Here is a 12,742-nt window from a genome sequence, read left to right on the forward strand (position 1 = left end):
CTTTTCTGTGAATTTTTCTTCAACTCTTTAGCAGGAAGTAAATCATTGAAAGTCAAAATTGGAAATAAAAGAAGAAAGCGCTCATTTTAATTTAGAACAAGCACATGCTAGCAGCAGGGACAACGGAGAAATTTCTTCAAACTCATACCCCCTCATCATGGAAACAACACAAAGAAAAAAACGCCGCTTTTAAGTTGAGGAGTACAGGAGAGAAATATAATAAGGTGCGCCCTATAGTCCAGAAAATATGGTACTGGTATTAGCAACATGTTAGTTACAAGTAGCTGCTTATGCTAGCATGTTAAATATGCTATGATTATGCTAACAAATTATCCTAAACGAGCCTATCACATATGGACAGTCATAATCACATAGCCTAACTTTAAACATTTAAAGTGTCACTGACACAATAAAACCACTTAACAATGCAGAACTTGTTTGAATTAAGCCAGAATTGAATTAATAGGTTTGTTCATTACTATTCAGTGGCTTGGAGGTGACAGATGTCCAGTTCCAACCGTTCCCGCCCAGAAACGTTGGAGTCATGGTGTATTCTTGAACTACATGGCTCAAAACATAAGAGTTGCAGTCTGTCAGTGGAACCGGCTCCCTCTTCTCTTTCCCAACTAGCTTCTTTCTCCAAAACTTTTCATTGGAATAAAAAATTCACTTAATAAAAGTGCTTCCAGCACCCATTAGTGTATTGTAAAAGTATTCACACCAATAACTTTTCCACATTATGTAAGAGTATAATGTGCAATTGACAATGTACTATGCTATTCACATTTTGTAATAGTATATTACATTGAACACTATGTTAGCTTCGGTAACTTGTTTTTTTTGAGTTTATATAACTTCAGGTCAACACAAAGATTGCATAGCAGTGGAAACTAGTTTTTGAATCTTTTTGCAAAAACAAAAACTGTGAAGGTGTGGTGAGCTTTTTTTTTTTTTTTTTTTTTTTTTTTACAGCTGCATGTTCTTTGTGGTACGTCTCAACCCTCTTTGAACATCATGGTTTAATAGAAAACCAAGCCATTGTTGCTGCTGCGGTATGTTTGTGAACCTGCACTCCAGTCTTAAGTTTTTATGCACCCTCCAACAGCTTTCAGCCTGTACTTATCTCCACCCATCTTCGTTAACTCAAACCAATCTGACTGTCCTTCCTGAAGACAATGATTCCATGTTGCTACCATCACAATGGTAGAGATGGTATGTATATATGCAGACAGTATTGCATGTAGGCCAAAAAAGGTCTGTGACATTTGCTGTTTCCCTTCAAAACACGGAAGGTTCAAGGGGTATATTTGTTAAGGTTATGATGTAATTATACATTAAAATGATGGTAATTTATGGTGAAAAGGACCCACATGGATCCAAGTAATGAATCAGGGGTCATCAATAACAAGTCTTCTGAAACAAACATACTGTAATGCAGCTGAGAATGAATTAGGCCTTTCTGATGTAGCCTGTGACTGGTAAATTCAGATAGAGAGTATGTAAACTTGTGTAGAAAGAAGATAAGACATAAAAATTCCCCCACAATGTAGTGCTACTTTTCATAAAATAATAATGATGAAAGTCATAAAAAAAAAAGTGAAAGGGGTATTCCCAATACTTTCCTCTTTCCTCTGTTTGTACAGTGAGATGGCAGAGTAGCCTGTGCACTGTGACTGTATGGAAAGGAAAAAAAGGCAAAAAGAAAAGAGGAAGTAAAGGCTGCGAGAGGAGGAGAGATGTGAAACCAGAAACCCCGTCACTGATTATGTCACAGCAGGAAACTCATCATCTGGAGGGCGGGGAGGGAGCAAAAGCAGATCTGGAGGAAGGTTTTATTTTTTTCTTCATATCGACAGCTGTCACTGAAGAGAAAGCCACATCGCCGCCTTTGATAGGATTCTACACTGATAATGGTTTCAGTGATCCCTCACTGATCACTGGAATGAAGGACTTTGCTGGAAGTTGTTGAAGGATTCTGACTGCGTGTTTATATCCTTCTCAAGGGCGTGAAAATGGATAAGAAATATCAGCCACTGAGTTTGGTCGTGCTAATCGTATTCATCGGACATGTTTCAGGTAATTATAAACTTTACTGATCGTACTGACTTTTCAATATCAGTGGATGGCAAAATTTAATAATTTATAGTAGTAGTTAATACAGAGAGTATTCACAACTTATTTATAAATAAGCCACATCGCCGCCTTTGATAGGATTAATAAATAAGTTGTGAATAAAAACAAGTTTTTAAAGTTATTTTTACTTCTAAACTTTGGTGGAAAATTGTAAATGGAGTAAATATAGCATGAGTAAATCTTAATATATAAAGTCAATTTTTCATCATTTTTATTGATCACACTTTGACTGATATTTACCCAAAAACTTAAATACTTATTTGACCTTTGGGTTCAACTTGAACATTTTCTCTTTCTTTCTCGTGAATAGGACACACACATAGCAAAGGGTAATGCTCTGTTCCCCTTCTGAAAAAAATCCCTAGTGTCATTACAAATCCTATGATTTGCAGCTAGACTTCCTCTTTTCTTGTCTCTAGAACAGCTAAAGATACCTCTTCTCAGTATATATTTAGCATAAATGTACATTGCAGATGTTTCCTCTTTACAAGTTATGTAAAACCAATCAGTGATTGGAAACGTTAAAATGACTGTACAAGCAGATGCTTAGATTTTAATTTTTAATTTTTTTTTTTTTTTTGAAACAGGATCAGCCATTAAACCGCCTAGAAATGTGGAAGTGCATATTTCAGAAGATGAAGTAACGGTTCGGTGGGAAAATCCTGAAAATGCTCCATCAGAAACAGTGTATAATGTCCAAATGAGAAAGTATGTTGAAGTTGTTTTCAGATAGCGAATTGCTACTGGCGTTACACATTTCAGTAGCAGTTCAGCTTTTATAAGACCGTACATTCAGATTAGTCGCATTTTTCTCATTTATTGACTGGTGAAAATTCTGCCTTCAGGTATGTCGCAGAACACTGGGATAATGTATCCAGCTGCATGGGGATCGCAAGAAACTTCTGCATCCTTACCGCAGATATAAAAAAAAGAAATGAATATCAAGCTGCCTATCAAGTCAGAGTTCAGCTTGTCAAAGGAGATCAGCAATCTGACTGGAAAAGAGGGAAAAGATTTTTATTAAATGAAGGTAAGTATTTCAGTTAGGGATGAAGTAATTGTATCAAGATTAACTCAGCTTTAGTTGCAATAATTTTCAATTTCTTCTCTATTCAAAGGTGAATTGCAGCCTCCTTCCTTTAGTCTCTGGGCTACTTCCAGCACACTTACAGTCCATGTCCATGAAAAACCCATCTTGAGAGAAATCTTTCCATATGGAGTTGTCTACACATTGTATTTGGAGGAAATTGATCGAGAAAACAAGGTGAGTCAGAGAATTAGACAGGGCATAGCCTTCTGTAACCACAATATCACTTAAACTCACACATTAAAAGCAGTAATAAACTAAATGGATATTGAGTAAAATCCACATACTTTACTCCAGAAACATAATTTTTTTTTTTTTTTTTTTTTTTTTGATTGCCAGAGTACCACAGTTTACCTGGAAGATGATGAGGAAGGGAGCAAGAAGATGTTCACTGGTCTCCAGTGGGGAAAAAAGTACTGCATCAGCGTCGAAGTCAAAGGCAAAGGTGTTACCAGCAAAAGCAACATGTCTGCAAAACAGTGCTTGCTCCTCCCAGAGCAAGGTAAAGTAAATTGTTTACACTTACCAGTAACTTAGAGAACCTTTCAAAATTATTCAAAATCTTTAACATTTTCACATTTTGTCACGATGCAACCACAAATTAGTTTTTTTTTAAATCTACAAAAGTGAATCATAAGTTTTCACTGAGCCCTCTTTACTCTAATATCTATAGAGCCATCAATGTTACATAACCTTTTGAAAAAAAGATGAATTATAATTCTGTACAAATATCTATCACAGAAAATTTAAGGTCATTTTTGAAAATCTACCATTTATTAGATTTTAATAAGAAATGTATAAGATGTATTCTCTTCTATACATCATATATACACATATCAAAAATGTGGATATTTGTGGAAAATGATGTAATAAGAAGTGTGCGTTGTTTCCAAGCTCTCCATTTTGCAATAAGCTAGGGAATAAGGGAAACACCAGACAAAAAGAATTTCCCCTGGTCAGATGAGACAAAAACAGATTTTTATTTTTTGGCCTATGCACAAAGTATTATGCACGACTGAAAACTTACTGCACATCACTTGAACACACCATTTCTCTATTGTAAAACATGGAGATGATAGAATCATTCAGTAGGAAGTTGGTCAGAGTTGATGGAAAGATGGATGAGCAGAGTTAGTTTTGGAAGAATCTGCAAAAGACCTGAGACTTCAAGGCAGAGGTTCAGGAAAACGACCCTCAGCATACAGCCAGAGCTAAATTAAATTTAGAGTGTATAGCAAGACTTGAAACTTGGTGCTCAGAGATGCTTCGTTTTCAATTTGACTGAACTTGAGCTTTTTTGCTATGACTGAGCAGACATTTCAGTCTCTTTAGAGCAAAGCTGGTAGCGGCGCGTCCAAGACGCGCCTCATCAATATACACTTATACAACTGAATTTTTGCATCAAATAACTCTACGTCTGAATTTGTTTTGGTCAAGCACATAAAATACAATTAAGTTTCTGTCTGCAACATTACAAAATGTGGAAAAGTTTGTTAATGAAGAAAAATTACCTCCATCACTCGAGACGATGGCATGTAATACAGCAAAAAACATTCCCTAAAACTGCCTCAGTTTCTTGTGTTTGTATATTTTCGCCTTGAACTGGTCGGTTTGTAAAACGGAAATTTTGTTTTTCTTCTTTCAGAATTTTACATTATAGCTGTATCATCCTTATCTATTCTTGGGACCCTGGTATTTGTTATGGTTGCTATCGGCATTCTGTTGGTTTACCTAAAACGGCCTGCAAAAACGCCTGTAGTATTGGTAAGTTTAAAGAAAAAACACAAATGAAAATGGTTAAAATATGATATGCCTCATGATTTCTTTTCATCTTCTCTTCCCCGCTTCAGAAAACCCCTGTGAGTGGCTGGCAGCCACTTTCTGTCACAGAAGGGTCCATGGAGGTGGTCACGGACAAAGGATGGTTTATTTCCAGTTACAGACTGGAGGCAAAACCCGCAGTGAATCTCCCCGAGACCAGCCTTACAATAATAGAGGATGGCGAGGAGGAGAACAGGAGGACCAGCTTGGACAGTGGGGTCAGCGTAGAGGCGAACTCCGCGGCAGACAACAGAGGACAACGTCAAGAGAGACAAGAGGACAGCGGCTGTGGGAGCATGGGAGGCCCGGAGAGCTCAGCCCACAGTCACACAGATTACCCTATGCAGGATGAAAGCATGGAAGCGGATGATGTCAGCAAGAGGGAAGACAGTGGGATGGGTTTGGGCTGCCCACACCATTCCTCTTTCTTGACACTTGACAGCCAGGACACAAAACCTCTTGTCGAGACAGTCATTGTTGGGAACTACCGCACCCAGAGGCCGTCTGAGATGCAGGTTCAAAGCAGAGATGGTGAGAACATGTTAAAACAGATCCCTGCACACTCAGTCATGGCTGACGTGGTGACAGGATACAAACCCGGGCCACAGTCCTGTATCTGTTCACAAACAGGCCAGTGCAGCTGGTGCCACAGACACGGCAGTTATGGACCCGAAGGAACCAAACTGTGCAGAGCAGTGTGTATCGAAAACGTGCTCCTTGGTGGGACAACTGACCTGGTGGACTCAAGAGTCGGCAAAACACACATGGACTCTCTTATAACAAACTTGGAAGAGTCATTTTTACATGTCTCTGACACATTTCCCCTATTGAAGTCAAAATACGAACAGGACAGCAACATGAACAATGTATCCCTCTCCCTCTGTGACGTTCAGCTGGCAACTGACTAAATGGTGTGGAATTGCAACACTATTCATGCATCCCTCCTGACGTACACATCACATTGAATAGTTTGGAACGGAAGTGAATAGATTGCAAAATGCTCTGAAGGATTCAGCTGGTGGGGCGAAACAAATCAAGTTGCACTCTGGTTTTAACCCAGGCGGGGCAGAAAAAACAAGTTAAACGGCAAAACTACTGACTATTAACCATTACTGATGCCTTTTGAGCTTGTTGGTTGAAGAAGTTCTTCGAACCTGCTTCTCTGGGTGTATCGTTGACTGACTAAACTGCACATGCCGGAAATGAAACCGGTACGAGGAGAACTGTGAAAAAAACAGTTTGACAGCTACCCACTTTAACATTTCATTTCACCTCCTCCGTCTGTGACGTGTCGTCTTTCAGGTTCTTTTTTCTTTTAAATGGAGAACTACTTATGGTACTCCTCCAGTATTAAATGGAGCAGAAAAAGAAGCATAAATCAGTTTTTCACTGCGATCTGATATCTAACAGATCGCTGTTTTTGATTTAGCCTCTTGTGCCTCAGCAAACAGCCATTCTTGAGTACATCCTGTTGAGACTATGTTGTGTTTCTAAAAATAAATGTATTTATTTAGTATTTCAGCCTTGACTTGGGTGTGATTAAACCATTACTTTGGATTCTTCTAGAAAATTCCACCGATAACGTTCTCGGTCTCTGAGTAAACAAATGACACATTTAAGCAGGAAAACCCTGAAACAAAACATGTGTGCGACAATGTACGGGATCCCCAATTGCAGATGAACTACAGGAACTCGTGCTGTGGTTTTTTTTACGCACCTAAACTAGGAAACAAATGCTTCCTCTGCACATACATCCACCAAGCTTTGAAAAAATCCCAGAGCACAGTTCTATATTGTTTTTTTTTTAGCCATGGTGAAAAGGAACCCATCAAAACAGCAGGCCTTAGCTTTTTTTCCAGATACCATTAAAAACATTATGTGACCTATTTCTTCTTATGCGCACTGACGTTTAGAGGAAGTGAGACAATTTTTGGTTTTTCCTTCTATATGGGAAAAGCACTTATTTATTTAAATGATGATTATTACAAAGTATTATGATAAGTATTTCTTGTCTGAATGACTCAAAGCAAAGAGAGAACTGAATCCTGTCTAGTCTGTTTAATAATCTTCTATTTAATATGTATATTAGTATAGATATATATTTATGGTATAGTCTAGGTTTTTACATATAGCCACATCATGAAACTTTATAATTATCTCCCATTGTTTCTTTTCAGGAAGGAGACTGTTTCTCTGTCCTAAAGTTGCACGTCTCTTTGTGTAAAATGTGTGTATTTAGCATGAAAAAAAGCTAAATACCTTTTGAAAAATGCTGATTGCCGTTAGTAAAAATGATCATACCCGTAGTGTACTGAAATGGTCCAAGCAGCCACTCAGAGAGGAAGAAATAATTTCTCCGAAACCAACATAAAAAGCCAGGTTAAATTCACTCATAAAAAAAAGACTTCTACTTTTTAAAGATATCCCCTGTGATCTAAATTTTAAATATTTGGCCAAAACGACAATTGTAAGAAAATGAGGGGATCTTGCAAGCTTGGAAACACTGGCTCCTCTATGTCTTGGTGGCAAAGTCACATTGTGTGAGTATTTTCCTACAGGTCGGGGTATTCCACTGGTGCATCAGCCAAGAAGTGTGGATTTATTGGAGAGGCTGTAGCAAACCCTTTAGAACATACCTCTGTAGAATTGCACAGAACACGCAGGAAATCTGCACAGCACCTCACCAGCTGTCAAGCACAAAGGGAGGGGATGATTTGGGCTGCATTGAAGCCCCAGAGAGAACCATAAGCTCCTTTTAATTCTAAAATATTCCACAATCAAATGCGAAGCTACTCATGTGACAGTGAGAGCTTACCTGAAATATGGTCATCAACAAGACAAACATAACAGCAAATCGTAAGCTGTGTAAGGGGTAATCAAGGTATTGCAACAGCCTACTCAAAATTATAACCTCAACTAGGGTGAAATGCCGTGGCAGGAACTTCAGACAGCCGTGGAACTACAGAAACAAATGCCCGGAAACCTCAGCGAAGTGAGATGATGTTTTTAAGAAGAGTGGGCAACAATTCTTCCACAATGATGTGGGAAACTGATAAAGTCATACAGAAACTAACAACGTCAAGTCACGGCGACTAGAGTTGGCCCTACAAGTTGTTGAATCATGGTTAGCTTTTTGCTGTTATCAATGCCTGACAAACAACTACAATTGAACATGGTGCACATTTTTTTTTTTTTAAAGATAGAATCAAAGAATTGTGGAACCTTGTGAAGCTCATTTAATTTTTACAGAGAGGATGTCATGATTTCATGAGATTAAGAAATAACAAAGCAAAGTGAAAAACGTGTTATGTCCCTGGTATTGCAAGTTAAAAGGCTGTAAGAGTCAGGATCAACTTTATGACCAGTGACAACCCACAAGTCATTGGTCATGATGTTGGTTATGCTTGGGTGTCTCTTTTCATCATTGTTAAGGAGCAAAAACCATCCAGTTTGGTGCAATCTAACAAACAAGCAACTTTATCTTAGATTGCTGAGAGCATCATGTGTGTGTGTGAGGAGATGGTGCCAAATGTCATTTCATTTCAGTTTGTTGCTAACAGGGCAACATTTCTGCAGACTGGTCAGGGTTCCCATGCTGGTGCCTTCATACCACTGAAAGTGCCAACAATGGATGTGACAATAGACATCAGAGTGTGATCTGGACCATGAAGCAATGGAAGAAGGTGGTCGGTTTTAATGACAGATGCCGTCCTTTTGTTTTGTTGGTTATTTTTACATCACACAGATGCCAATGAAGGAAGAGGACTGCTAACCTGAGGAACTTTTGACAGCAAAATCTTGAAAAATACCGTAGGTTGGCTACATATTGTTCCCAGAGTACATAGCATACTTTTGTGCATCCTGTAAATTTCATGCTTTGATAGATCAGTACTGTCTTTGGCGAAAAGGGGACCAACAAACTATAAGGTATGTGATCATATCTTATGCCACAAGAATATTTTACAACAGTGATATTGCTAATCTTACTTTTTATTGATCAGAGGTATTCTCACTGTACTCCATCATTTACATCAACTGTATGCGCATTGCTGACTCTTGAGCTAAATTTCTGATACATGTTGACTCTAGAGTATATGGGCTTTGACTAGGTGTTTTTTGAACAGGTTCCACATAGAAGTGTTCTTTGTGAGAACTTGAAATTGGAGTTATCAGTTTGGTTCTAATTGTGTCGTAAGCTATTTATTTAGAAACGCAATGTCATATGAAAGGCACATTTATCATTTTTAAATTATACACGTGTTTGCAAGAAACCAAAAAGTGAAGCACACATTGAACATGCAGCTCTCCATTCATGCATACCTAATTGCCACTGACTGCAAGCTGATCTGCATGGCTTGTTGCAGCTTATGTACAGATGCATTTTTTTTTTTTTTGGAACAGTGCAAATCAATAGTGCCATAAATATAAAACATGACTTTCCTCTCTAATACAGAATAGAGTAATGCCATCGCATACCCATAACATCAAACATTAAAAGGTACTATTACAGTACAAATATATTTATACATAATTATAATTCCTCATATCCAGTTCAGCATAGCATAATGGGATCTTCTGGTGTCAATGAATGTTTAAAGAATATTTAAATAAGGACTGTTTCACAATGAATTTTGAATTTGGTGCATTGCGTCACTCTACTGTTGGTAAGTAACAAATTCATCTGAGTTTTCTAACCCTGTCTTAATCTGTTTAAAGATTAAAACATCATTAATCTTAAAAATATGAATTTTTATCCTCTCTGAGCGCTTTCTCACTCTCTTCTTGTCATCTGCTTTTTTTCTTTACTTTCATCCTCAGTCTCAACCATATGCATAAACCTGAGCTGAAATATTTTTTTAAAGAAGATTAGAAAGTTAATGTAGGCCTTCGTAGATGTGAAACTTGAGTAGAGAACAAAATTCCACCAGACAAGCTAAAATGCAGCACGTCTTAGTTTTTTGTCAAAGTGGGGCGCACAGGTACAGCAGGTAGCTCAAACCTAATGAATATAATCACATAGGTATGCACATCTAATGGAAATATACTATTACTTAATAAGAATTATCCTCTGTTTTTAACTTCACTTATCTTCAAAAATGAGTCAATCCTGTCCTCTTTGTATTTTCTGCATCTTTCTAATATTGCAGGGAAAGTCTAGTTTAATTTATACCTGGGTCTGAGTATATAAGATATGAGCAAGCGTTTGAAAAGCGCTCCTTGAAGGATGACCGAAGGCATATAGTTTAAAGGGCACTTCTGCAAAATCCTAAGGAGTGGCATGTAAGACATTTTGTCTCTAAGTTGCTCTTTCTATTGTATCTTCTTTTTATACATTGTCGAACTAATTGCTTGATTAAAAAAAATCTTTTTTGAAACTTTTTTATTGTTTTCAGTTGATGTAATAACAAACCATCAACAATAAATCACTCAAAAAATTAAATAATACATTCAATTTACATAAATATAATACGCAGATACAATATACAGATATAAGGCATGTGCTATATACAATCAAAACCACTAATTCAGAATCCTTTTAGTATGTAAAGCTATCACCGAAAAAATAGCACACAATGTAGGTTTCTCTTCTACGAAATAGGGAATCAATCCAACATATAAAATGCCAGAAATGAACAATAACATGTATTTTAGCCTTTGTCAAAACCTTTGGAGTTCTGTTTTGAGACATCAAGAGCATAAATGATTGTTTTTCACTCAACGCGATAGGCAACATCGTCACCCCACTGCAAACTGTTTTGAGGAAAATAAAATTTTTAGCAAACAACTTCTGGTTTCAGTAGAGGAGAAACAGTGAGACATTGTAGTTCCACTAACCATAGAAAGTTTCAGATGGGCGGTAGAGATGTGAATTTAGAGGGAAGTCACCCGCAGTTTATAAGAAAACTGATGTGCCTGGTTCCTGTGGCTGGGTTGGTGAGATATTCTTCCCTTTGCCTCAGACAGTTACTATCAGCAGTGAACGCTGTCTCTTCTTTCTGTTTCTCTGAGTGAGCAAAACTGACTTATCATCACGAGACACCTCATGTTGTCGGTTTCTAGTGACACAAATCAAAACCGACAAAGTTAAATTGCACGACAATATCTATTAACATATGAATTGATTGCTTTGTGTGTACTCTAGAATCAGAAGAGACAGCGTTGGTTTTGAATTATCAACTGGAATACTTCTGTGTCAAGATAAAAAAAAGAGGAATTAAAGAAAGCTTTAATACAATAATGCAAAGTTACCTACAAAGACAGAACAACATACAAAAATTAAGGTGCAATCAAATAAGGTATTACTTTTAACTACACAAACAGTAATGCAAGCTTTAAAAATAAACTTCATGCTGCTTAAGGATGTGAAAAATGAGGTGGGCTCCTTTCATTGTGTCGGAGTTTTCCGAATGCCAAACACTGGTTATTTTACGGAGCCGCTGATTGTGAAGGGAGGTTTCGACTTTTTCAAGCCAACTTTGCTGTAAGGTCAAAACACAGCAATGTTGATTGCAATCACAGTGCAATTTTAAAAGAGGAAATAAAACTTGCATATATGGCTTTGAAAGAAAGGCAGAACAGAAGAATGTACTTACGTGAGCACTCTGTCTTTCACTGTTGGCTCTGGAAAGAAGGAAAAAACATAATGAAAAAAGTTGACTTTAGTTGTTTTGCTTCCATGAGTATAAATTTACATACTGGTTTTGGGGATTTTAATATTTATCCAAAATCAGTCGAAACACGTTTTCCCTTTCGATTTAACTCTGGAAAGTGGCAAATAGCAGGGAGACGAGAATATTGCGAGCTCCTTATTCTGATGTATTGATCTATCAAAAAGAGATACCTATATGGCTGATTTAACTAAAAGTATTGCACTTCATGCATTATGTGTTCAATTGTGTTGCTTAAGTGGTCTTTCACTGTATTTTGTATATGATGTGTGATATGCAAGATGCTGTGGCCCAAGTATTCATTTTTATCTTACTTTTTTTCTTGCAGCAATTTTTCAACTTCTTGCATTTATACTTGCAGCAGAATTGCACAATGCCAATAGTAAAGAGGATTGCCAGGATCCCAAAGCCCACCAGGACCCCAACCGTTGCTGAGTTTACGTTGCTTCCTGTGAACACAAACACGGATGCCCTTAGAATGGTTAACTTGCAGATTTCCCCTCCAGCGTGTCAAAAACAAACAAGTAAAAAATACATGAGGCAAGAGTGGCATCTGAGTGTTTTTGAACTTAAAACATCTTTCATTATTGGTGTTCATTTTTTAAAAGATGAGGTAGACCGCATTGGCTTAATATAGACAGTTTATACATATTTGTTATTAATGGATACTTTATTAAGACAGGAAAACTTCAGTGGAAAGACAAAAACTAGGTTGTGAATCAAGTACCATATTACTCTATTTATAGAACAGATCTTTAGTTCCTCACCCTAACATCATAAAAAGGCAGTACGTTAAAAAAACAAAAAACATGCAATCAATGTAAAGGTAAATTATTGTTTAAAATCCCAGCGTTGTCAGAATATCTTGCTTGGCTGTAAGACTTAATGATACAGAACTGAATCTTTCTTAAAAAGAAGGATTCTTACCACTATTCCCCATGCCTGTCAAGCCACAATGACCGCTGCTACCTGGGGTCTTTCTTCTCTTCCCCTCTTCCTGCCTGCCGGAGTTGAGTTCTGTCACCCACTTCTT

The 12,742-nt window shown here is 37.4% G+C and overlaps 1 protein-coding gene across 1 annotated transcript; it reads left to right on the top strand.

The window, feature by feature from the left end:
- The first annotated feature begins 1,868 nt into the window (after positions 1 to 1,868).
- il10ra (interleukin 10 receptor, alpha) lies at positions 1,869 to 6,562 on the top strand. Its single transcript, XM_055027787.1, has 7 exons — positions 1,869 to 2,076; positions 2,721 to 2,841; positions 2,979 to 3,163; positions 3,252 to 3,397; positions 3,560 to 3,722; positions 4,866 to 4,984; positions 5,071 to 6,562. The coding sequence occupies exons 1-7, from the start codon at positions 2,013 to 2,015 to the stop codon at positions 5,947 to 5,949; spliced, it is 1,677 nt and encodes a 558-aa protein (XP_054883762.1). The 5' UTR covers positions 1,869 to 2,012; the 3' UTR covers positions 5,950 to 6,562.
- Positions 6,563 to 12,742: the final 6,180 nt, after the last annotated feature.

Source organism: Poeciliopsis prolifica, unplaced genomic scaffold, assembly GCF_027474105.1.
Source record: "Poeciliopsis prolifica strain line A6 unplaced genomic scaffold, Auburn_PproV2 SCAFFOLD004, whole genome shotgun sequence".
NCBI classification, from domain to species: domain Eukaryota; kingdom Metazoa; phylum Chordata; class Actinopteri; order Cyprinodontiformes; family Poeciliidae; genus Poeciliopsis; species Poeciliopsis prolifica.